General features: G+C 38.0%; 3 protein-coding genes and 1 non-coding gene across 5 annotated transcripts; 2 read left to right on the forward strand and 2 right to left on the reverse strand.

Moving 5' to 3' along the window:
- Positions 1-1,053: 1,053 nt before the first annotated feature.
- LOC140766466 (acetyl-coenzyme A synthetase, chloroplastic/glyoxysomal-like) lies at positions 1,054-8,374 on the forward strand. Its single transcript, XM_073105862.1, has 18 exons — positions 1,054-1,397; positions 1,631-1,774; positions 1,878-2,033; positions 2,129-2,251; positions 2,334-2,502; positions 3,007-3,089; positions 3,290-3,391; positions 3,464-3,552; positions 3,682-3,772; positions 4,055-4,168; positions 5,119-5,195; positions 5,284-5,362; positions 5,533-5,601; positions 5,673-5,848; positions 5,975-6,031; positions 6,164-6,254; positions 6,337-6,435; positions 8,023-8,374. Exons 1-18 carry the CDS (start codon positions 1,185-1,187, stop codon positions 8,206-8,208), a joined length of 2,118 nt encoding a protein of 705 aa, XP_072961963.1. The 5' UTR covers positions 1,054-1,184; the 3' UTR covers positions 8,209-8,374.
- A 185-nt stretch (positions 8,375-8,559) lies between these two features.
- On the reverse strand, positions 8,560-17,571 carry LOC140766541 (uncharacterized). Its single transcript, XM_073105977.1, has 13 exons — positions 16,946-17,571; positions 11,337-11,474; positions 11,099-11,180; positions 10,919-10,995; positions 10,476-10,582; positions 10,229-10,340; positions 9,927-10,043; positions 9,736-9,827; positions 9,585-9,651; positions 9,390-9,468; positions 9,214-9,305; positions 8,956-9,099; positions 8,560-8,847 (listed from the first exon to the last, which is right to left on the reverse strand). The coding sequence occupies exons 1-13, from the start codon at positions 17,150-17,152 to the stop codon at positions 8,821-8,823; spliced, it is 1,341 nt and encodes a 446-aa protein (XP_072962078.1). The 5' UTR covers positions 17,153-17,571; the 3' UTR covers positions 8,560-8,820.
- A 1,604-nt stretch (positions 17,572-19,175) lies between these two features.
- Positions 19,176-25,450, reverse strand: LOC140780113 (putative casein kinase II subunit beta-4). Of its 2 annotated transcripts, none has more exons than XM_073125472.1 (5): positions 25,025-25,450; positions 24,310-24,528; positions 23,932-24,035; positions 23,670-23,826; positions 19,176-19,696 (listed from the first exon to the last, which is right to left on the reverse strand). In XM_073125472.1, exons 1-5 carry the CDS (start codon positions 25,221-25,223, stop codon positions 19,560-19,562), a joined length of 816 nt encoding a protein of 271 aa, XP_072981573.1. In that variant the 5' UTR covers positions 25,224-25,450; the 3' UTR covers positions 19,176-19,559. The 2 variants fall into 2 exon arrangements, with proteins under 2 accessions (XP_072981573.1, XP_072981565.1); XM_073125464.1 differs by having other exon boundaries at positions 23,670-23,835; positions 25,025-25,449.
- A 507-nt stretch (positions 25,451-25,957) lies between these two features.
- On the forward strand, positions 25,958-26,038 carry TRNAL-CAG (transfer RNA leucine (anticodon CAG)). The gene has a single exon. It is a non-coding gene; the product is annotated as a tRNA-Leu (tRNA).
- Positions 26,039-27,050: the final 1,012 nt, after the last annotated feature.

Consider the following 27,050-nt stretch of genomic DNA (forward strand, 5'->3'; position numbering starts at 1 on the left):
TACTCTTTATCACAAACCCCATATTTAGATACTTATAATTGTCAACATCCCAACAAAGAAACTAAGTTATCAACTTGTGGTTGTATCTTACGACAGTTATAGTTGCATAACTTTATGAAATAGAAAACAAAGAATAGAAAATAGACATACCATAATACAAAAGGGGCTAACACCCACTTTGGGGCGGATGAGATTGGGGGCGATTGTGGGTGGCAATGAGATGGACCGTGGTGATAGGCAGCGAGGGGAACATTAGCGATGAATGAGGTGGGGGTGGACAGTGAAAAGGGCAATTGTTGACACTGGTAACATACGGTTAAAGAGAACGATAATGGCAAGTAAAAGGACAACGGTGAGGAAGAACCAACAGTGGACAACGCTCGACTAACATTGATGGTGACAAGGAAATATGATGAGCAAGAAAGAAAGGAGGTAGAGGAGACTAGTAAGTGGCAAAAGGAAAAGAAAAGAAGATGAGATGGAGGGAAAGAAAAGGAAGAGAAGAAAGAGACGGGATATTGATGATGAGTGCCAAATTACAAAATTGCAGCAGAGCTATGACCGATGCATCAAAAATATTATGAATATTTCATTTACTGAAGAGATATGACTTGAAAAAGATTTAATTTTCAGGGAGAAAACAAGAATATTTTATTAACTACCGATGAAGATTTGATTAGAAGAAGTGTTAAGTTATAATTTTCTTCGTCTTGAAAATAATAAAAGATATTAAAATAGAAAAACCAAATTTTGTTAGATCTCCTGCCAGCCTGCCGTCGCAGTAGACTTCTAAGTTAGATAGATACAGAAAAGGAGTAGTTTTGTCAAAATTGAAGGGGCTAATATTCCGACAATGTTTCGGTTTCTAAATATATCCCCAGGACGATTGTGATGCGTTGAGATCCGACGTTGATTGGATACAAAAGTAACTCGTATTCGAAAGACATCGCATCGTCAGAGGTCTAGGGAGCTTTTTCTTGCCATCTCAAGTCTGAACAAACATATGCTATATCGCGTGTTCCCTTCGTGGTGTGGTGGCCCACCTATATTTATACCGTCTGCTGCGCTCGGATCTCGCTCTCCTCCTCCGCCCCCCCTCTTTCTCCCGCGTCTCCCGCGGTCTTATTCTCCTCCCCGCTGCGCTCACCCTCGTCCCGATCCTTAGGAGTTCCGGCGGCGTCGCCATGGGCACCAGCGATGCGTCCCCACATCGGAGCGTGGCGAGTTCCGACCACCTTCGGCACGTGGAATCGATGGCCCTGCTTCCGTCGGGCGCCGGAGAGATCTCGCATCTCAACGCCGTCGTTTTAGGGGAATCCCTCGCCTCCGAGGAGAACGACCTCATCTTCCCCAGCGCCGAGTTCTCCCAGCAAGCCCTCATCTCCTACCCCGACCAGGTCAACGCCTTCTTCCTTCATTCCTATCGTACTTCCGTTTATTTAGTTGCGATTTGGTAGAAAGATTCGATTTCGTAATCATCAAAGTAGGTTCAAGATTTGAGCTTTCCCTTCCTCTGGGGTAAAGATCGTCCCCCAGGAAAATTTGAAAAAAGAAAAAGTTCAATGACAGCGAGAGTGACTTCAGATCGGTGGGGCCGATGATGATGTGATCTGTTTCTTTATTGAATCAGTATCGAGAAATGTACACGAGGTCGATCGAGGATCCTGCCGGTTTCTGGTCAGAGATTGCTTCCCAGTTCTACTGGAAGGAGAAATGGAACCCAGAAGTCTATTCGGAGAATATTGATGTGAGCAAGGGAACAGTTAAGATCGAGGTGAGTTCCTCATAACTAATTTGAATTTGTTAATCCGGACCAATAACAACAATGATTAAGGAAAGCAGAGGTTGATTCTTGTTTTACTCTGGTCATTTGATAGTGGTTTAAAGGAGCGACCACAAACATATGTTACAATGCTGTGGATCGAATTATTGAAGCAGGGAATGGAGGGAAAGTTGCTATGCATTGGGAGGGCAACGAGCCAGGTCAGGATGGTCAGTTGACCTATTCTGAGCTATTGAAGAAGGTTTGCCAGGTATGTCTAATTCCCATATTTTATTTGTTTTGCTTCTGACCTGACAAACTTTATGTAAGTAGAGATGCTGATGTGTCAGTCATTCTTTGCGGCAGCTCTCCAATTACTTGAAACACGTCGGAATTGGCAAGGGGGATTCTGTGGTGATTTACTTGCCTATGTTGATGGAGTTGCCCATTGCCATGTTGGCATGTGCCCGCATCGGTGCTGTGCATTCAGTAATGTCCCAAATCATACTCTGGATGTTCTCTTTAGGGCCCACTTATTTTCGAAAGAGTTAATTTATTGAGCTTTGTTCAGGTTGTGTTTGCCGGCTTCTCTGCCGAGTCACTTGCACAAAGGATCATAGATTGCAAGCCTAAAGTTGTCATTACTTGCAATGCTGTGCGAAGGGGCTCCAAGCCAATCTTTCTTAAAGAAATAGTGGACGCTGCTCTGGTTGAGTGTGCTAAGAATGGAGTCCCTGTAGGTATGAAAGTAGAACCTGGTTTGATTACAAGCATAAGGACCTCTATTTGCTATTACATTTCTACATCGGAATAATTGGATCCATTTTCAAAGTGTTCATCTTCTGAAAACTTCTAATTGGATATATAACCCTATGCAACTTCTCTTACCATAACTTTTCTCATTTAGAGTATAATTGGAACCCTCAACTCATTTATGTTGTTGAACCTTAGTCAATGCTGAAAGAAAATAGCAAATGTTACTACTTGCTCTTCATAGTTCATATAATTGAAGTATACTGTTTAGGCAGCTTCTACTAAAATGTAAAAACTTGTAGTAGCATGCATAGTTTCTTATATACTTGACCTTGTCGTGGCAGGCATTATATAGTAAGGTCTTGTTTTCTTGTTTCTTATCTCTATATTCTCGAGAAGTTACTTGCCTGTTAAACCACAAAACTTGGGAACAAATAAATCTTTCACTTCTATGGGTGTAAGTAACTGTGACTCGTTATCTCCCTGACCAGGCCTTTGTTTGACATATGAAAACCAGTCAGCAATGAAAAGAGAAGACACAAAGTGGCAGGCTGAAAGAGATGTTTGGTGGCAGGTTTGTATATTGCTCAACAGGCTCACCTCAATATTTTTCCTCCTATTTTCTTGGGAAGGATGTTCTGTTCAAACTTCAAGGTCCCTCTCGCAAAGTTATTTTAGATTTACTGGACCACATACTTGTCACTAAGTCAGATTAGATGAGTGGATAACTGAATATGCTACTGTTTTGACATGTTCATGGTTACCATCCTTCAGGATGTTGTCCCTAATTTCCCAACCAAGTGTGAAGTGGAATGGGTTGATGCAGAAGATCCACTATTTCTTTTGTACACAAGTGGCAGCACTGGAAAGCCTAAGGTGTTTTTCTTGATCTCTTTTAATTTGTTTCCCATTTTTCAGGTCAGATATTGATTATTTTTGCATATACAGGGTGTCCTGCACACAACAGGGGGATACATGGTATATACTGCAACGACATTTAAATATGCATTTGACTACAAGCCAAAAGATATATACTGGTATGCTGGTGTTATTTCTTTATTAATTTATTTTTTGATACTGATTGTCATATAAGCACCACTTTAAAGGAGGCACCTGGCAGCTCATCATGCTGTAACAACCTTGTTCCCTTGTACTTCTGACAACAGGTGCACTGCTGACTGTGGCTGGATTACTGGACATAGCTATGTTACATATGGTCCTCTTCTCAATGGTGCCACCATTGTGGTTTTTGAAGGGGTACATGTCTATTGCATTTTTTGAATTTGGGGTAAAATTGTGTTACTAGAGGAAAGAAATGACTTGTGCTGACTTCCACTTCAGCTCATATTTTGATAAAATTCAGTGACCTCGCATATTTGCAATTTTAAGCAATTGTTATTTGTTGGCAGAATTGCATGAGTTTACTGTTTGAATTATATGCTCACTCTGACCTGTTCTTTAAATATTTTTTTTTGCCTATTCTATGTACTTGTTTTATGTATTCACATCTTTGTGACATCTTGTGCTTTGTACTTGAAGGTTCCGAACTACCCAGACTCTGGCCGGTGTTGGGACATTGTTGACAAGTATAAGGTGACTATTTTCTACACTGCTCCAACGTTGGTCCGTTCCCTCATGCGCGATGGTGATGAGGTAGGCAGTTTGGCCTTCGTATGGAGCTTTTCCCTAACTTGTTAAAATAGGATCTGCCAAATATGATGAGTCAATTGAAACAAATAATCATGCCAATTATGTATGTAATAAAGTGGCACTTTAATCTAATTATTGGTATATGATATAATTTACAATATTGTTCTTGTATCTAGAATATTCTCCATTACCTACATATACCATCACCTTCATTATTTGATGCTGTTCTATGCTTCTCTTCAGGTGTTAGCTATATGTTTTCACACTTGGTCTACACCATGCTATTCTGTAAACTTCTGAAGAAAAGGGAAGATGAAAATAATACTCCGATCATGTCATGATTTTCCTCCATACAAGACTCCAAAATGGACTCACGAAAATTTCTGTTCTCTTCGATAGCTCGGGTTCCCTCACAGTCTGTAATATAAGCAGAACCAACTTAACTATGTCTTCATGCTTGCTCGATTTTTGCATAAGCAAAACCCTGTGTTTAGGTTATAGCTTGTGACTTAACTGTTACAAAACTTGACCTCTCATTGTCTATCCTGATTCAACCTACCGACTCACTTGACCTAAACTCAACTTTAGTTTAACAGCCATATGCTGCATAGAGACATAGACGATGGAGATTGACTTGAACATACCCAATAATAATAAATAGATTGACCTGAACATATTCAACAATCAATTGATCATGACTTCACTTGCTATCACGTCCTTTGAAGGAAGAGAAGAAAATTTAAAATGATGATCTTGGATTAGAATATGAAATAGAGACTATAATTTGTTTAATTCACCAGAGTTCCTTGAGGTGAATGAATTTATCTCCTATTTTCTGTATGAGACAAAAATATGTTATCTTCAAATTTTTTTCATTAATGTTTTCTGATGTAAAGTTTGATTCTAATTGTTATGTAATAACTTTTTTTTTGATATTTGACTTTTTTGTGCAGTTTGTTACTCGCTATTCTCGTAAATCTCTACGTGTTCTAGGAAGTGTAGGAGAGCCTATCAATCCTAGTGCATGGAGGTTTATATTTTTCTTCTTGAAGTTCTATATGAGTATGCAGATCTATTACTTACCTGGAGAAGGATCCTTATGTGCTCCTGTATTTTAGGTGGTTTTTTAATGTTGTTGGGGACTCACGATGTCCCATATCAGATACCTGGTGGCAAACTGAGACCGGTGGCTTCATGGTGAATGTCTGACCTGTTCATTAATGTTAATCATGCCTTTTCTCATAAAATAAAATATAAGATATCGTAGCATGTGTGTGCTATTCTTGCGGGTTTGGAAATATACGCTGTTCCAGTCCTCTGTCCTGTTATGTTCTTTATGATATCACTATCTTTATTTGTTTTCTCAGATTACACCTTTACCTGGTGCTTGGCCACAGAAGCCTGGTTCTGCAACCTTTCCCTTCTTCGGTGTTCAGGTATATTTTGACATAAAATATTGTGAATGTTTTCCTTTTTACCTTCTAACAAACATAGGCAAGCTTTCCAGCCAGTCATTGTTGATGAGAAAGGGAATGAAATAGTAGGTGAATGCAGCGGGTACCTTTGCATCAAAAAATCTTGGCCTGGGTCTTTTCGAACTCTCTTCGGTGATCATGACAGATATGAGACAACATACTTTAAACCGTTCCCTGGCTATTATTTCACTGGTGATGGTTGCAGCAGGTAAAATTTCTTGACAAGGTGTATGGCATCTGAATATTTTGTCGATTGACCTGTGATCAGATTGTGGCTCTAGTTTTTAAATGGTCAGGCTTCTTACTTACTGCCAATTCCCTTGATATTTTTCAGGGACAAAGATGGCTACCATTGGCTCACTGGAAGAGTTGATGATGTCATCAATGTCAGGTAGTATATGACTAATATGTTTGCTCCTTGATTCCACGTAGTTTTGGGTTCTTGGGCAGTTTCATACTTCCAAAGCTTTTTCACCTTATTCCATTTGGATTTACTTTTGACAGTAATAGCTTTTCTTTGCAGTGGACACCGTATCGGCACAGCAGAGGTAGAGTCTGCCCTGGTTTCCCATCCCCAATGTGCAGAGGCTGCTGTGGTTGGTGTTGAGCATGAGGTAAATTTCCTTTCATCTCTCTTGTGCTATTCCTCAATTTTGTTTCTATTTGGTAAATTAATTAACAATTCTCACGTCCCAGGTCAAAGGACAGGGTATTTATGCTTTTGTTACTTTGGTGGAAGGTATTCCTTACAGTGAAGAACTCCGAAAAAGCCTCATATTAGCAGTACGCAACCAGGTAAATTTTGCTTATTACTTGTCAGTCTGTTGCCACTTGCCAGTATTCCTGCTTAGTGCTTACTGCTTACCATGCAAGGGAGGATAACATTAAGTGTTGGCCAATCTTGTGTTTGGTCAAAAAGAAAAAATGCAAATCATCTATATCTGCAATAGTCCATGGCTAAAAGACTCTCAATACAACAGCTAGATCCTTTATGGATGTTAAGCAGTGCCCAAACTTTGTGCGGTTCACAAATAGAGAGGATTTCAGTTTCTTTAACAGTGACAGTAGGGAAAATATCAAGCTATAACAGAAAATCAATCTGGCTAAGTTTATTGTACTAAGTTACAATCTCATACCATTTGACTGTACACCTTATATCGGTCTAGACCTGCCTAAGTATAAAGCATGCAAGGCAGTTCATTAACATGTACTGCACCAATTTCTTCTAAATATCACTATTTATATATTGTAGTGAAAATTATCATGGTTTACTATGATTCATGGTGCTGTTTTACTGCATTTCTATAGTAGTCAGTGATGTGTAGTCTATACATGTTAATGCAAAACTAAGGTTGATCAGAACATAGATCTACAATAACCAAGTGTTTAATTGAGAAAATAGAAAATAATTTATGGCAGACAGCATTGTGAACATTGAAGCCTAGTGCAGTATGATGTAGATGCAACCTAGACACTTTCTTTTAATAATGGGAAGATAAAAGGAGTCAAGAAACATATTAAGAAATAAAAAATGTAGACTTGCGAGGAATACTGAAAACCTATACTTACAATCTTTCTCACTTGGGATGGCCATTAGCTTATGTTTCGTGTGTATTGCTCCAATATTTCTCTTCGCTTCCTCTGGCTCTTCCATACTTCTCCAGTTTTCATTCAGGTCCACTCAATTTTCTCACGAACAATTCTACAGTCAGCACAATAAACAGTCTACCGAGATATTTAAGTCCTTGTTAAGCTGACTTTTTCTAATTGTCTGACTAAAAATATTGAGAGCTAATCAGATCAGTGAGATATATTGTAACACCTGCAACATATGAGTCTGAAAGATTACTAGCTTCATTAGTTGTAAGATGAACCAGACCATTGATGGAACTTCAGAGGAGCTTATGATGGGCATGCCTTTTCTGCTGCTGATAAAGAACATGGTTGAATCTTTTATAGGAAGGTTATAATGGGTGTGCCCTAAATGTCAGTTCTGAAATAAAATTTCCTTTAAACTTACTTTAATTAGCTTGGCTGAATACATCATCTGGGCATACCAAAGGAAATGACTGCATAATTTGCTTCTTATCCAAAAGAAGAAAAACAAGAAGAAAAGAGTTGAAAAATGTGGGATCAATTCTACTTAGCCATGACTATAGTTACTAGCAGGAGTTGGTAAAGTTGAGCTTAACCTGAAGAATAGATGATCTAAGATACCATGGTTCTTGTTCAGTGTTGGAGAAATATTTAAGATACAACCTCTGGCATCTATAGATATTTCAGTACCTAATGGAAATTGTAATTTTTTTTAGATGTGGCAGGAATTTAGGCCAAAGTTTTGAGTGCAACTATTCATTTTATAAAATTTAATTGCTTTGGCAGATTGGTGCATTTGCTGCTCCTGATAAGATCCATTGGGCACCTGGACTTCCTAAAACAAGGAGTGGAAAGATCATGAGGAGGATTTTGCGCAAAATTGCTTCAAAGCAACTAAATGAACTGGGTGATACAAGTACTCTTGCTGATCCAAGTGTGGTGGACCAGCTGATAGCACTCAGTGATTGCTAACATCATATTGCAAACTTTGCCCATTATATCACTATGTGCTCTATTTAAATGCCATCAGAACTGTTCTAGATGTTTAGACTCTTAATTTGCTTCACCTTATTCCCTTGCTTACATGTTCCGATATTCTACATGTGCAATAAGTGGTATCGTCAGGTTTTTGGTTGGATTTCATTTGGTTCAAGTTTTTTAGGAGCCGTAGAAGAATCTAGCAACTCAGTGGTGTATGTGAGAATTTTTCGAGACCCATTGTCATACAATCTTCCATAAATTTAAATAAATTTGTTGGCAAGAGAAATAATGAGTACATTTTCGAGAACAATCCTTGTTTTAGAGAGGGGGCGAGAGAGAGAGTTAAGGAAAGACGTTCTGCAACTTGTATTAACTATACAACGGTACTAACTGAGCTCTAGGCACTGCAACATAAAATATCGTTTACTTATGGAATACAAAATGAGGCCCAGCCATTTTTCAAACTTCAGAGTTTGGTTCAGACCTGGGCCTCATGATCATTATAGCTGTGTAAAGGGTGAGTATAGTAATTGAGCATTCCATGTGAGCCGAAGTGCATCATATGCTGCCACTGGCTGCATCTTGCACCAATCATCAGAAGGATCAACCTCCAATACCGATGACCTTCAACTGTTCAAAATAAACGCCATCATGGGGTCAGACCAAGAATTTCATATTTCCTTTGATGGGGGGGTGTGGGAAAGACCTTTCAGCTTCAGCTAAGTAAGAGGAACTCACTAGATTGTTTTGAGGCTTCCTCCAGTAGAATCCTTGAATCACAAGAGGTATGATGTTGCATGCCAGCAGAACATAGATCATCAACGCATGTACTCCCATCCACTCCACGACAAAGGATGGTCGCCGATAGCCATAGACGTCAACCTGCACAACATACAAAAGCAATCAGTTTGACGATCTTGTGACCTAAGAATTTCGATTTCTCTCCTGCTGGTGATGACAAGCATAAGATAGATAGCTTAATTTAAGAAAACAGACCAGCACATAAGTTCCAGCAAGGAGGAGTCCAGCAGCGCCAGCAGTGACACAGGTGTAACTAAGTGTGTATAACGGTTTATTCATACTCATACCTAACATAAGAAGATAAAAGTACATTAGAATGGAAAAGTACATCAGTATATATTTGAATCAGTAGGAGAAAACCAGTTTCATACCATAAAAATCCAGCGAAAAGGCTAGGACTAACAAGGTAAAGGAAGGGATCATCCAGTGGAAGATCCTGTCCTTGTGATCCTGCAATTTTGGTAGAGAAAGTTAATCTATCATTATATTAAATGTTTCCTCAGTTAAGGCTTTTCTTTTTTCTGTAAAAGAACTTGATGTGAAAGATAAACTTTGAAGGATGATACCTTAAAATGTACAATAACATGTCCAAATTGAAGCCCGATCAAGCAAGTAACTATTGCCATCATGGAGCTGAGATGCCAGCATATAATGCCAATTCAGACAGGCAGAATTTTAAATTAATTATGACAGCACTACAAGAACATGAGACAAGACCTGAGGAGCCCTTCAGGATCAAAAGGTGCTTGACACCATGATGGAGCATCTGGTGGAAGTGGGCCATGTTCTGGTGAATTTATGCTGCATTGCTGTAGAGAGAGAGAGAGAGAGAGAGAGAGAGAGGGTGAGTTATAATCGGTGAACGAGAAGAGGGGATGAGAGATTTAACCAATACACATCTATCCAACCTTTGTCCGTAAATAAACTGGCCTCTTATGAAGATGTTGGAGGCCCAAAATTTTACGGTCAATCATGCCAACAGCATTGCAAGCAGGTCCTGTCTCACCTCTGACACCACATTTCACCTGATGAGCATTACTCATATTAACTTCAACATTTTCACCTCTCATGAATATCACATTGGAAAGCATAACTTGAAAAAGAACTAAATTTCGTTATATATAAACCTACGTGCTAAAAGCAGAGATTCTTGTTCAACATGATTTTAAGAATGCTAAAATACGACATTCTGGAGGACTAGCATTCTTACAAAGAAGGACTTGTGTGTGAATCTTTCTCCTGATATCTGGTATTCCCAGTCCGGAACATATAAACCATATAAAAAGACCATATAAGTAGTTGTGAGTATCAAGCCAACCAACCTACACGGAAGTGAATGCAATAAGCAGTGATGTTTATTCCACAAATTGTTATTAGAGAAACCACTGGAAGTTCTCAAGAGAATACATCCCAAAAACAATTAATGTGAACTTGATAATGGTTACAGTTTTACTCACAATTGGCACCGGTATCCCCTCAGTAAGGCAAATCCAGAATCTACATCATCATTGGTTTTGAGCCAAATTTCACAAACTGCTGCCGCAAGATAGGCTATTGCAATTCTCTGCAGCAAAAAAAACCATATTTCAGAGACATTGCAACTGATGGTATTAGAACACAGGAAGTCAGTCCTAACAAAATAAAGGCCATTTAGCAGTTTCTGAGCAGAAGCCCACAAGCACAATGGGTGCAGACTGGAGAACACTGGGCAATCTAAGTATCAAAAGACAGGATAATCATATAATAATGAGAGTGAAAAGAGGATTATTAAATTTAATAAATCAGTATGCTGAAGGAAAGCAATCATTCAGGGCTAATGTTGATGTTAGTGGTATGTATCAGACCATATATAAGAACCAAGTTATCTAGCTTCTAATCATGAGGGCGGGAAAAGGACCACCTGCAGTACACCCATCAACCTTATACTTGAAATATCAACTCCATAAGTTAGATTGTGAAGGCCATGAAAAAAGCCACCTGGAAAGACATGAACTCAAGAGCGTTAAACAGGTTGAATCGAGCTTAATACTCATATATAGAACAATAGAAAAAGATCAGCAAAAGACAGCAGATCTTATACCTTGGAGGACAAGACCTAAAACAAACAGCTTAAGTGCCCGAAGTATAGCCTTTTTAGTCGCTAAACACTTGTTTGTCACTCTCTGCTCAAAGTGATAAACAATTAGCCTTTTACTGCTCCAGTTTCATGTGCCACCATAGTGGTTACCATATATTGTGAATTTGATCAAAGTCAAATGATAGATATTAAAAAAGTTCGAAATTGTTTGTCATTTGATATTTTGATTTGAAAAGCTTACCTTGTATGCAAATGCTAGGGAAACTCCAACTATAAATAAGAAAAATGGCATGACAAAATCAGCAAGGGTTACACCATTCCAGGGAGAATGATTGATTTCAGGAAGAAATGCACCAGCGTCATCGACAAGGATCATGAGCTGCAAAACAAAGATATCTAGATAGCCCACTTGAACTTGCTAATTGCATAATATAATTTCTCAAGTAATTAAGAGAATAGGATCATTGACAAACAAAATTGACAAATAATATTCCCAGGGAGCATATCTTTTTCTTTAACTGTAGCAACCCAACACAAGCCCAACCTCACATGACAAGTACAAGGTGAAGATGAAACCATGGCAGTACTCCAATATAAAGATAACATGTTATCCCACTCAGTACCTCCAATAAAAATTTAACCATTTTGATTTGACACTCCTAATTGGAGCAAATAACATCAGCAAAAACTAAGCTGTTGATGTACATATCTTATCATGTATTGTTCTATTATGTTATGTCTGAGGGACAACATGGTATCGGAGCCTTAGTTTTTTTTTCTCCCTCTCCTATAGCTTTCTCCTCTCAGCGGCAACTCTCCTAATTGGAAAGGACTCTCCTATCCAAACGATCTCTCCTCATGCAAATATTGAACTTGATGTGCCTTCTAGACCCACAGTATGGTTAGGTTGATGTTGCATGCTAATTTTTGAGTTTGACACTTTTTTGGTAGCTGTTCATGCAACTTATGAGTCTAGTTCTTATTAGAAAGCTATTGTTCATCTTGAGCGATGATGTGCTATGGCTAAAGAGTTTCAAACCTTTAAGTATACCCAGACACGAGATGTTGTTCCTAACTTTTAAGTATACCCAGACATGGGATGTTGTTCCTTTACCAAGTGGTGTTGAGCTCATCAGATACAAATGGATTTATAATATTAAGCGACAAATTTGAGCAATACAATGCTCATCTTGTTGCTAGGGGTTTTACTCATGAGTATAAACTACATAATTGATTATGAGGATACCTCTAACCCTATTGCTTAGAGGACTACTGTTCGTACTCTTTGTAGTTGTTGCAGCCTGTCGTTGGCCCTTATTTTAGAGAATGTGAAGAATGTATTTCTTCAAGATGATTTGTCTAGGATAGAACATATGCCACCTCCACCTGACTTGTTTGTTCCTTTATTTTATGTTTGTCATCTATATTGAGCTATTTTATGTGCTTAAACAAGTAACTCATGCTTGGTTTGAGCAACTCCATCACATAGTCACCTAAGGCTAGTAATTTTGGGAGTAATATGATCACTCTATTTTTGTGTGATTATCACCATAGGGGCAGATAATTCTCCTACTCTATGCAGATGATATGATTATTAAATGATGATGATTTGACTTCATCAGCAGACTAAGAAATCGAGGTGGACTGTTCGGTAACGAGTATTGTTAGTTTTCCTTGTATATCTTCTACAAAGCAGATTATCGATCTTTTCACTAAATCACATATTTCTCATCGTCTTACATAACTTAATAGCAACTCGTGTATTTGATCAATCTTGAGTTTGAGGAAATGTATTAATGTACATATTTCATGTATCATGAATATATAAATATATATATCTCTTATAATGAGAACAAATGAGTAAGTTCATTCACCGTCACATAAGCAACAAGCAAAAGAATAATATGCCTATGTTTAGCCTTTTTAGTATTTATTATAACCTAGACTTAGAACAACGAGAATTTGGGATCTTCTTTTGTTCTTTTTCCTTGTAAATTACCATGTCTTTGAAAAGCAGCAATTGTTGATGGTCGATTAACAGTCAGTTTCTTGGCTCAAATCTTTTTTACTTCATCAAAGCAACAAGAAGTTGATCTATTCTCTCCTGGTACCATATATCCCATTCCAATAAACCTTTCATCACGAAAGGACCATATTTTACACTTAAAATATCACTTTCGGAATTATATCAGTAAAAAGAAAAATACTGTGCATACGGAAGCCTCTATGAACTTGATAAATGTGGCAGCATGTTGATGGTGGGTGAGAGAGAGAGAGAAATCGCCAAGAGGCAATTAAGGCTGAGATGCTGTCACGGAATTAAGTAAGAAGAGAGTTTGAAAGAGTAGTCTAGTGTCTGCAAACATAAAGTATTCCCCTGTTTCGTCTAGCTCCAATTCCTACTACTACTACTACTACTCGTACTAGTACCATCGATATCCGATTGGTTGGACACATGGACTGGTAAAGAACTGACTAATCCTTGTCGCAGTAGGTGAGCTCATCCCAAAACAATGAAACATCAAAGAGATGATTACCGCCTTGCTCGCCATCGCCATTTTAGAACCTACTTTATCTTTTAAAGTTATTTGGACAGGAAGCTGTCCGAGATGAAAAGGCCCACACACATACATAGATAACATGCACGCCAACACAACCCAACCCAACCCAACCCAACCAAACACGGCAAAAGTAAAGGACACACCCTGCCACCAGGGATCGAGCTGGATTTTACACGGATCATAGATTATAGACACCAGATGCCAAACTAATAGCTACTACATTGGCATATAAATAGCTAGCCTCGTAGAGCCCCGTCTCTCTCTCTCTCTCTCTCTCGTTTTTGATCCGCCGGTAAATTGCTTAAACTGACTAATCTTTTACTTATAATAAGACCAACCTACAAGAAAGGCGCTTTTCGCGCTAAATTTATTTTCATCTTCTATTTTAATGTTTTATTAGCGATCTTAAAACATAGACTTCTTTTAATATTAAATTCAGGGTATAGTTTATTTAGATAAATAAAATTTGGTGGAGTATAAGATTGGACCCAAAAAAGAATAAAAATTTTCCTCACCAGACACTGCCAATATAAAAGCGAACACGAGACAACTTTCGGCGGGAACAGACTCCAACCAAATCAGATACAGACGTGTCAAGTACTCCAAGTACATATATATATATATATATCTATATATGCAGCTAAGACAAATTAATAAAGAGCTTTAAAGAAGGGCACCCTGTGCTGAGACTGAGACTGAGACAGAACTTAATTGACCAATTAATTATGTGAGTGAAATGACTGAATAGCTCAAACATTGAACATGTCCCTGATTAGTCAGCAGTGACTTACTTTACACGGGAGCACCGTGTCAAGAAGCAATTAAAAGCAACTGTCAGTCCCTAGACGGACCCTGCTCATCTACGCCTTCAGGAATAGGAAAAAGAACAATTTTAACTTTTGAGGAGAACCAGGAGAAGAAGTGGCTCTCAAGCTAGCTACAGGCTATAGCTACGCATTCATTGTCTTCGATCTATAGTCAGGAGGACTCAAGGAGAAGAATGTGGTGTGGCATTGCCCATTGCAAATACATTTCAGCACGCAAGTAATTCCATTCACCAATCCAATTCGACACGTGTCACATCATAAAGCAAATAGCAAGTTGGGGAACCACGTGCCAAACGAATAGTTTCTTTTCTTGCGGCAATTCAGGCTTTATTACTATTATTATTATCGTCCTAAGTTTGGAATAGCTATTTAGAGGTTTTACTAACTCAAAATAATTCAGTTTTTAATTTATAGATTCTATAAAATATATCTTTCAACAACTAAAATGGGTTTATATGCAACATCTTAACATCTATTATTTCATATTTAAAATATAGATGTTGTGTATATATGTATATTAAAACACGTAAAACCAAACCTTATCTTGATCTCTTTTTTTTTTTTTAAATTTTTTTTATCAAAAAGTTAACCTAAAAAGTGTAAGAAAAGTTGAAAGGAGTTGAAATCTCCTTGTTTATTGTGGACCACCTTAAGACTTGACTTGCGTCTTGTGCGCCACGAGGAACCGCAGCCGTCCACTTCACCGACGGATGCGAAAAGGAAGCCTGAGTGGTGACATCCGCATCAGGTACTCGATTGCAACCGTCCAACCTATTTGGGCTGCCACAGTTCCTACTCTTCCATTGCAGAATGGGTTAAAAAGAGAAGGAAGACAGAATTCCTCTTCAAATTCGACACGGGAACCGACAACTGGGCATACATCTGAATTACTTACTTAACCAAATCATAAATTGTGCAAGTATTTGGTATCAACTTGGTTATATATGTGGCATGCTGCAGAGGCTAATCTCTCCTTTTGAACCCACTACTTGATGTTTGGCCAACAATTAGATTCGCACCATCGAATAAACAAAAAAAAAAAAAAAAAAAAAAAAGCCATACCCCCCACTCTTTGTTTTTATTAAAACTCTTCCACCTCTAAGAAAAAGGATAGGGGGGATTCGACAAAGAGTCTCAAGGTCTCTCGGGAATCAGCATTTTGTTAGATATTTGTTTATGCGAGAAAAAAAAATTTACAACCTTTCTCCACCCAGAGCCAGAGGAGAGAGAGAGAGAGAGAGAGAGAGAGAGATATTAAACATATGACCTAATGGCGCCATCATTATTGCAATTAAGAGGGAACTTTATGGCATTCGTTTTGCCAGGTGGGTATGAATCCTAAGACGTGGTTGTGTAATCTATATTCTTTAGTTACTTGCTTCTTACTACTGCGAGCATAAGAGGTGTCCAAGAGAAATTCAAGGGACCACTGGACAGATGGAACTCGATGCCAGAAAAGGAACACTCTGATTACGCCCTCCCACCAAAATAAATCCAACTCAATTTCATCTAGGGGGCGGGGCTGGCTAATAAAGACAGATCGAGAGAGATAAATAATACCAAAACCTCACAGGCGATAAAGGGAAAAGGGCTAGAGATAATGTGTTATTAAAGGTGCCCTCCGATCTTTTACCAGAGGCTTTTGGCAACTCAAGCGCACCCGTTCGAAAAGAATATTTTTCAATCAGTAAAATATTAACAAATCATTTAGGTGCGTGCCGATATGATCCAAATCGAATATGCACCACACAAACATATAGACGTGTAAAAGGAAAGGATACGATTCGTCTAAATATAGCATGCAACCACAAAAGAAGGCAGATACACTAGACCGAGGCGTGACCTTCCAATTGCATTCAGTCCAAACTACCCAAAACTATCCCAGTTAACAAATTTATCCTCAGAACTAGATGATTTGTAATCTACATAGGTGCCATATAAGCACGTACGAAAATCACTTTTAAAGACAGCAACTTTATTCAGTAAAAATCGTTGATTTGGATGAGTAAAATTTGGTACCTCGTACCCGTAGTAAAATTAGGTCACTGGGTAAACTTAATTCGGCCAGTCATTTATATGTGCATTTATCCATTGCTATTTGGGCATTACCCAAAATCGCGAGAGCGATTTATATTAAATAAAATCGTTTACTTAGATGAGCAATTTTTTGAAAGCTGTATAAATTATATTGCAGTGTTATCGATGTAGACTAAAAGTCATCTAATACTGTGAATAAATTTAAGAGTTCACTCATCACTTCCTGAGTAGAATGTTGTGGTGAGGGTACTAGAGATAATGAACAACGCATGGTATCTTTTTATGTGATAATCTTTGTGTCAAGTATGAAACTGACAAAATGCAAAAGGAAAGGTAAAACACGAAACTAAGGGGAAGAATAATATAACAAATGCTAATATAGTTAGAGGCAATGCAGATATAATCACGACAAGATTTGAACATACCGCTACGGTGATTCCGCGGAAGACGTCGAGCGAGACGAGGCGTTGCTGTTTTCCACCAGAGGAGGAGGAGGAGGTGAGAATGGCGGCGGTGGCGGCACCGGCCTTGGGGATGTCGGATCCCGATTTGCCGGATTCGAGGTCCTTGTTGGGGGAACCATCGTCGACGACGCTGCCCTCGTCGTTCTTGATGAGCTCGTACGCCCCCATTCTCCTCTGCCGAGATCCGCGTAACAGCCCAAATCACAAGATCAAGATCAAGATCAAGGGATGGGCCGACGCATTTGGCGAGGGAAGAGAGAGCGAGAGCGAGAGCGAGAGAAAGAGAAAGAGAAAGAAAGGAAATGGATTTATTTATATGAGGTAAGCAATAAAGCCCTAAAATTTAAAAAAAAAGGAAGGTTTTGGTCCCTAAACGCAATCGAATGGGAAGGAATGCACGAAAGCCCAAAGGAGCAGAAGGGTCCGTCTCCCCTTCCGTAGCTCCTCCGCCACTCGCCCTCTTTCATTTTTATAGCTCGCCCTCGCCCTCGCCCTCGCATATTATCATATTGCTTTTGGTGATTCTATTTCACTGGATGCTGTTACAATCGGCAGAGCAATGATCGTAGATTTATTGTGACTCAGGAATGACAATAAAAATAGCATCTCTTTTGTCTACAAACTTTCGTCCAAAATAAAATTAAATAAGCACCTCTCTTTAACTCCTTTATTATTGACTTGTTACCTACTATTTACTATCCCGTCCGGACTCCGGACCTAATTTGAAATGATTTGAACCAGACGTTATTAAATCTAGATCCAATTCACCTACTGCTACTCCTACCAACAGTCTTAACAAGGATTGGGATTCGGGATGGATGGTAACTCCTCCTATGGACTATGGAGTCCGACAGTAAATGTGACGCAGACATGAATTTGGATTTTGGGGGAGGGGGACAACTTAGTACGTCGTAGTAGTAAACCTGCCCCTCAGACGTTCTTTGTTTTTTAAAAAAAAAATAAAAATAATAATAATTAATTAACATGTCACCAAAGTTAGTGTATAATTGCGAAGGATGCGGTCTCATTATAAATGTTGCATTAGCCTTTACGTGTGCATCAACTTTTCTCCAAATATATATCGTGTGACTCATGTCTGACCTGTATTGAATCGGTGAAGACGATTTCGCAGTCGATGGCCAATGGCGTCAGGGAGAAGACACTAGGCTTTTGTGCCATGGCCTACAAAGTACGAATTTCTTAATCAAGTGCTTAGACTTTTGCGCTTCAAAAAATGTGACATGCTTCAGGCCATTCGTGTCATATTCAGAATGGTCGAGGACTAGGAGCGATGAGGACACGTCCGTCGTGCCTTCCACCTTCAGTTCTCAAATCTCAACCTCTCCTCAGTGCAGATAAAAGGGTAAAAGAGAAAAATAAAGGGATAAGAATATAGTGGTAGATGGCCTTGACGCTTGTGAACCGGTGAAACCCAACCAAAACACACATACATACAAACAGGACTAATGGAGACCCTTATATTCGCTTTATTGGGTCGAGCCAATTTCCTGCACCACTACTCCATCAATCACGAAAAAAATTGGCGGAGCAGGATTTTGGGCGGGAGTGGGTCACATAAATTAAAAAAGATATTTAAGATTTTAATATATAATTTTATTAATAGCAACAACGTATGATATCCTCATGTCCGTAAATTTCACCAACATATTAAATTGTCTCTAGTGGGGGTTTATTTTCTGATAGTTTTGTGTTATTAATTATTGTCGATGTTCTTGAAAATATATGTTTCATTATTCACTAGTTTTTATGTATTTTTCTCTACTCAGTTATATGATCAAACATAAACTTGTAGTCACAACATTAAATAAAACATAATCGTACTACTTAAATAATACTTTTTTTAATTGTTACCCCTAGTAGATGCCGTCTTTTTCCAGAATTTTATTTTTCATTACATTGAGATGTGATATTTTGTTTCCAAGCGGTGATACCAGGTAGGGATAATTTTTCTGCGAGGTGCCACGAATTAAAATTAGAGAGTACAGATAATTGCAAAGGTATAAATGTGTTTGGTGGAGGAATATCGACCTAATGCCAAAAAACAACAAACAAAAAACAAAAAAACAAAAACAAAAGGATACAAAGCAGTTCATCGAACAAAATCAGGATAAAAATACCATCTTCCTGGCTTCTGAATCTCCGGATAGGTTGAGTTCAGCAAGATCAGGAATGACATGACAGGTCACGCTTGATATTACATTATATTTCTCCAAGGATGGAAATGTTACAGGTGAAAGTTAGTTCTCAAACAGTAATTTAATTGATACATAAAACGGTCGTGCGGCAACAGAGTACATCTCAATCACATAATAGTAAGCCAGCCAAAAAATAAACTTTTTGATGTAGTGTTTCGTCGTGCCGTGAGCTTGCAGAGATGGGCATCCCCTTAATCAACAATCCTTTTACAGAACAATCCCCTGTTTGTTTACACCATAATTATCACCTTACCAGGTCAGCAGTCAAAATGCCATCCAGGGGTAAGGGTATTATTGGTTACCATGTCATTGCCAGGGTAATCAATATTGTCACTTAATAATAGTACACAAATCAATGATTATGTAGAATCCTTGTGCAACTTGAATCCAAAAACCCGAGGCACATATTTCTGGACTGCCTTTGCAGGTTTGGCAGTAGGATATGTCATCAAATACAGGTGTGGGAATGTGGTGCCAATGTACGAACCATCCATATCTGACGAATAATCAAGGAATTATAATACAACGATATGTTTTGAGAAAGTATATCAGTATGCATAAAAATTGGCAACCTCTAAAATGTAGCCAAGAATTTAGTGACATCAAGAGTGAGAACTGATAAATGTAGCAAAGCTCATTATGAAGTTCTTAAAGTCAGTCAGAAAGGAGAAAAAGAAGCAGCCATATAGCAATTGTTCAAAATATACTATGCTTGACTTTTAAGGAGGACAAACATTTTAAGAAGTGTTTCGCCTCACATACTTTTTATAAAGCAATAATAGTTCCACATAAGCTACGCTAAATTTAATATTGCAAGAGAAACATTTCCATACCCAAGAGAGAGAATAGCCAGATGCAATCCAGGGTGTCTCCAAAGATAGTAATAGGGGCAAACATGAGGTCTCGATTACATATAACAAAGCGCTGAGATACTTCATGGAAAACCTGAACAATTACCAAACTGACACCCCACTAGGGACTAACACAGGCAAAACATGTTACCTTTTTCATCATTGCAGTCAAATCAGAGAAACTTTCAATTCAACTGAACTATAGGATTGAAAATCCTTGTAACTTATATGGATAGTGAGAAAATGGAGCATCATAAGATGTACACATCCATTCCCTTTGCATTCAGAATTTTATACTATCATTACTATTGAATAGTCATCAAAATCTAGTTAGATTCATACTTTTATTAAATAAAATAGGCTCTGAAAGTGAATCTTGAAGATGCTAAAAAGTAAGTCTGATTAGTGAAAGAGTTGATACCTAACAAAATGGAAAAAGTAATCTCTGCAAAGGTTGAATAAATAGAATTTAAAAAGTGAACTTAAGAGTAACATAGGAATCATTCTTTCTTCCTACCATTATTGAGGTGTCTCCTCAACAACATTCCTTTCACTTCTAATCCTTGTCTTAACTCAAAGTTTCACACAACAGGGGGCGTGGGGGGCAACTTAGATTTATGTATAGGTTGATGAAAAGTCTCAGTCTTCAATAGAGATCTGATGACTAGACCAGTGCACCAAAAAAACAAACCAAAAAAAGAAAGAAAGAAGATGAATCTTAAGTTGATACAAGCATAGTTATCAGAATCGGATTGGATAGGGTGGTCAAACTGATAAATCGACCACTAAATCAGTTCAATTTTATTATTAGACCGAATAAGTAACTAAGGGATTAAACCGGCCAACCCAGTAGTTGAACTAGCAAGTTTGGTGACTAGCCGAGTATCGTTTGCAAAGTTACCTAATTATCCTTACTTTTTAGTTATTCTATTCTTTCTTGAAAAAAAAAAATTTGTCCTAAATTATTAAATGGAAATGTCTCGTTAATACCATATTTCTCTTCTAAATTTTTTGTGATTCTTAAATTATTAAATGGATTGCCTTCTATAATTTCATTTAATTTATATTTCTTGCTAATAAACTGTATTTATGTGTTGAAGATATTTAGTTAATAGAATATTGTTGTGCTACTATTTAGAAATTGATCAATATATTGCTGTGTGATACGAAAAACAATAGAAGACAAAGTATTATACAACAATCTGACCGAGTGAACCAAGTATGCACCACTGGTTAAATCAATAACATAGTGACTTAACTTCTATCTCAGTCAACATTCAATTCAATTCTGATAACTATGGATAGAAGACTAGCAAAGCAAGGGATATGATTTTTGTAAAATTTCACAAAACATACCTTCCATTTCCCTAGTCACGAGACTTAAGCCACTCGAGCAAGGAACTTCTTTATTGTTAGGGGATGTTTAGAAGAGGCAAAAGAGTAAAAAGAGATCCAAATAGAGGTCAATTTTCTGCAAACAACCAGAGAAAAGAATGTATATCTGTAAGCAGGTTCAACGTTCAAATGCTGAAGTGAAACTATTAAGCCATCAGTTTCTCCAACGAAAAATGCATCTGTCACTTGATCCAGCTTCCGTGATAGGCTATGGACTCAAAAGGACAAGGTGATAATGGAACAAGCTATAATTTAGTAATTGCTGTATAATGTGTCTCCAAACACCACCATAGCTTGCAAAAGAAATGGAATGAACAAGCAGGACTATCATCCTTAAAATACATAGAGAAATTCATATAGTCCTTTGTTATGCAGCAATGACCATCCTAATCTCTAGAACAAAAGAATGATTTTCTTTTCATGAATCTGAAATTTTCGAAGAACACAGAAGAATTATCTGGGTTCAGTATTTAAGGTCTCCACATTTCAAGTTTGTTAGGTTTCATGTGGAATGGATGAAGGAATTTCATGTGGGAAGGGTGAAGGATGATATAGGCAAAATTATTGATTTTGGGGTTCTAGTCAAAGATTAGAAAAGGACATATTTACTGTAATCAAATATCATCAACAGTGTTTCTACCTTATGGAGTCCTAAATATTATAGGACCTTGGAAACTAAAGGTTTTCAAAATTAGGTTAATAGTAGAATGAAAATGAAGAAGAAAAGGGAGAAAATAGAAACAAGATGAAAAGAGACTCAGTTATCATAAAAAACCTAACCAACCACTGATAATTGTCTTAGAGCATCTAAATTCAAGCATAATCAAGCTAGAATATATAAGTCCCAAACCGAATAAGAAAAAGAAAGAAAATTCTGGCCTGGCTCATAATTTTAGAACAATGTCTTTCAATCAATCAGTTAATGGAGGGCTGAAAAAGGAAAGAAGAAAAGAGACCTGAATTTTGTTTTCTTGAACCAATGCGACATGCACAATTTAGGAGAGACCTCCATCCATCTTTTGATATGCGATGGATAGAACTAAGATACTGTCTATCATAAACTAAGAAACAACTAATCAGTTGTCCTAGATCTACTAAAATCAAGCCTAACCAAGGCTGAATATAAGAGTGCAAAAGGCACATAAATATGAGTGAAATAAATAGCAAAATTTCATATATATGAGACACATAAATGTCTCAAACATGTGAGCTTAGCTAAACGCTAGGCAGGTACCTCCAGCACCTCTAACTGAAGTAATGGCTTGATCATGTACTTGATCAGCACAAACTCATTATGCTGGAATAAAGATTGCTGCTCCTGCACTAAAGTGGCACCTTGGCTCACAATATTAAAGGTCATATTTTAAATACCATAAAGAACTCCGGTGAGTTTCTTGTAATTAAATTAATTAGATAATACTAAATTTTATATCTGAAATAAGATTCTGTAATTAATGAATAGAATAATTTTACTTAGACATTCTGTCCCCTGAACTTTTTTTTAATACAGACACTCTCTAAACTGTTGGAAATTTAACCCACTAGTATCTACGAAAAAGATGAAAAGACAAAAATACCTCTCTACGTTAACATTCCTCTTTTTTTTTTCTTACCCCCAAGAAAATAAGTGCATAAAGGTAAAAAATCTACTCATGTGTGAGTCACGTAACAATTTATGAATGTAAAACATAATAGAAAAACTAACAGAAGAACGATTTTAGAGGTTTCCAATAGCTTAGGAAGTCTATATGTACCAAAAAAAAGTTTAGAGAGTATACGTAAAATGAGTAATAATTCGAAAGGTCTAAGTGAAATTATCATTTTATGAATTAAAAAATAACTAGATGAGGGCAAGATTTATCTATGCAATGAGCTTATGAAGACAGCCTAAAAATTTCACACTTCCACATTTCTAACTAGCCTCACAACTCCATCATTAAATACTAGCAATACTAGAAAGGAGTCTTAGTATCAAATACGACCTTGTCAATAGATACTAACAGTTATACCTGTCCATGAGAATCTGTTTCCTGATCATAAAAAATTAAATTTACCATCATGCATTTTTTACAATGAAAGAAATTAACTAACTGATGATCTCATTAATGAGAAAGTTAGCATGTAAGTCCACAGATAAAATGGATTAACATTTGAAGGATATAACAGCTGGTTTACCCTACGGAATAACAGATTAAATATGTTCAGCACTGTATAGAAGGATACTGCTCTGGTACTTGCATCTTGGGAAGTAAAGATCCTCACATTTTGGGCAATAGATCTTTACTGAGCCATTACGGGGAATATCTGATGTACCCACTGGCAAGCATGGTTGTCCCCCACAAAAAACTCGAGGGCAGCGACCAAAATCTGCTCTCTTGTACTTTTCATGCTTAAAAGAAAATTATGGAAACAGAATATAAAGGTAAAAAACTATAGACAATTCATATGATAAGATAACATTTTGACTTTTGACAGAATTATTTACCATGGCATTGAGACCCTTGCTAGTTAAGATATAACGGGCATGTATAAGACCATATAGTAATTCTGCCGCAGATTCAATCTCACTATGCTCTTCACCGACCTCACCTAGAAAAGAATGCATGTTTAAAGGTACACGTTGGACAATATAACAAGTGTAAAAAACAACTGAGTTCACAGAATCATCACTGACAAGGGTACTTCACAAAACTTAATAACAAACATAGTTATTTATCAAAACTTATAAACTTATGATTGAACAAATGAGACATAAAATGGAAGGTGATAATATTATATCACATATACAGAAAATATTTTAGGAGCAAAATTTTGTCAGTGAAAAAAGAATTCAAGCAAAGAGCAAGGATATAAATCAGTGTACCACTCAATGAGTCGTTGTCCAAAATCATGTCCAATGCATAATCATAACAGGCAACTTGACCTTGAAGTCCACATAAATTGAACTCATCTTGTATGTAGTCCTCGTCGACTTCACAAAGGAGCTCATTTCCTCGCAAGCCACAGAACCAAGTAATCCATGAGGAATCATCTTCCTCTGAAGTGCTAAGATCTGTTTCCTCGCTTCCCGTATCAGATATTTCTACACAGACGCACAAGTAAAATTAGAGCGAATACATAATATCAGAGCACTTCAAAAGACACTGTATGAAAATGAAAGGGCACACTAACTTTGAAATGCATAGATTTTAAGGGATCAGCAAGAAAAGGAAAAAGAAAAACTAAGACAACAGTACACCGAACTACTTCATATGCAACTCAATCAGTTGATAACTACAAAAGTATTCTTTTCAACATAAAATTGCATGCTAGTAAGAAGTCAAATTTCCTATAGTATTCATATCTTACATCTAAATTCATCTGCAACTATCTCGACAATTCTTGGCCTTTTGTGTATTTCCAACCAAAGAACTTTTACTGAATCACACTGGGATTAAAGTTCTCTATTGACGTCAAAAATGTTAAAACAGAACAGTGAGCTCGACGAGAAGAAATGAGTTCCAGCATAATCAACCACTAGTAGCACTATTTATTAAGCGGGCTTCGGAGATTCATAGTGATATAGACAAGGGTTTCACCTGGAGGAGGCTTGGCATCCTTGCTCTTCTGTAACGCTGATGCCGAGGCAGCAGTCCCTTGCTTCTTACCAGTAGCTACTGACGAAGGAACTCTAGAAGATGCCTTGAGAGGCTCAGCAGAGGCCGCGCTATAACTAGGGTTAATGTTGGATCTCGTCGCGCCACCGCGGGAAGCGGAACTGGGCTTCAACATCTCCATTCTCTCGGGTATTGCTATCGACTCCACCACTGGTATAGAACTATAAGTAGGAAAGGAACCTGACCTCGCCCGCTCAGGACGACGAAGGATATGAGAGAGAAGCCAAGGGAAGAGGGCACGCCGATAGAGCCATCCAGTTCAGAGCCCCCTCCGGACCCTAACCCTAACCCTAGCCGCCGAGAGGGAAGGGGGAAGGGGGAAGGGGGAAGGGGGAAGGGGGAAGGGGTTGCCGGGGGGTCGTAGTTGGGATCTAAATGAACGGCGGATACTACGAGAAGAGAAACTTTTTAACTCCGTCTATCACCTAATCTCCATCCATAACCCAAAAAAAGGAAAGAAAAGTAAAAAGGATTGCCAACTAGGATGATAGTAGCAAACAAGAAAAGCAAAAGAAAAATAATAATACAGCATGAGAGCATTTACATCTAGTTCATTTTATTATCTCGTTCTCTAATCTAAAAATTTAGGATTAATTTTAATTGCACTTTACCCTCAACGGCTTTGTATTATCAATCGAAACATTAAAATTTTATTGATTGGTTGGACTAAAGTATAACTATTATTATTTTTTCTATCATATTTAATCAAATTATAGAGGATTAATTTAGGAATGGAATAGAGAATTTAATGTGGATTAGTATCAAAAATAGTTCTCTAAAAGCGCGACAGACACTATCCAGATCTATGGATAGATAAAAAGTCGATATTGTAGAGTTATTTATAGCTTGTACGCTGTCAAGATGGCCGAGTTGGTCTAAGGCGCCAGTTTCAGGTACTGGTCCGAAAGGGCATGGGTTCGAATCCCATTCTTGACAAGTAAAGAGGCTTTGTGTTTTTATGTTTTCGAAAATTATACAATCTTGACTTTGGAGTTTTTTTTAAAATATATTTAATATTATTTAATATCGAATCCAAACTATTTATGGTACTAGGTCCCTCTCTCCATGTATGAGAGATTGTGCCAGCTGACATCTAGCCTAACTTGCCTATGCCCGTTCTGGCCCAAATTGGGCCTGAGCCTGAATTGGCAATGGGTAGCACCGGCCAAACCTTTGCCCACCCGGCCCGGCTTGGTCCAAAAGCCCAATTGAGAGCCTGTTGCTCTCTCTCTCTCTCTCTCTCTCTCTCTCTCTCTATATATATATATATGGACCATAAGATAGATCTTAAACTATAAAATCAAAAGAAGCCAGGAGCTAAAATGATAAACTAAAAACTAATAGAAGGGAAGAAATTTTCTTTTCTTTCTTCTTTCCATGCCTCACCACCAATTCTTCAGAGACACTAGTCGTCATCCTCCTCCTCCGGCGCAGTCAATCGGTTGCTTATGCCATCGCTCTAGAGATCGCTCACCTCTGTTGTCACGATCAAGATGAAGAAGGCACTTGGGCTTAAGTCGTCGTCTAAGAAGTCTTCTCCGGTGAAAAAGCTCGCCACGGTTGGTAAGCTAATGAGGGTGCTAGGTGCAGATAAGGTTTCAGTTTTTTTAAAGCAAATAGACTCACAAATTTGGACGGGTTCGCTCTAAATCTCATCCAACTCAACCATTAAGCTAGGTCTGGAGATCATGCTGACGAGTGAGTACTCCTCTAGGAGGGGGAGATCAGTGAACCCACTCCCCGCTCCGGTAGAGGAAAGGCTCGAGGATGTGGGTGATGGGTTCTTGAGGTAATCAACGTAGTTCTCAAGGATGTTGAAGACGATGTTTGATGACCGTGGTAGTGGTGGCTGTAGAGCACGATGTGGAATGTGTTGTCGTCAACGTAGCCCATGGCGACAAGGCGCGGGAGGTAGCAATGTCGAGGTTCTTAAGGAGGAACTCTTTGA

Source organism: Typha angustifolia, chromosome 1 (genome assembly GCF_048772165.1).
Source record: "Typha angustifolia cultivar Huaian chromosome 1, ASM4877216v1, whole genome shotgun sequence".
Taxonomy (NCBI): domain Eukaryota; kingdom Viridiplantae; phylum Streptophyta; class Magnoliopsida; order Poales; family Typhaceae; genus Typha; species Typha angustifolia.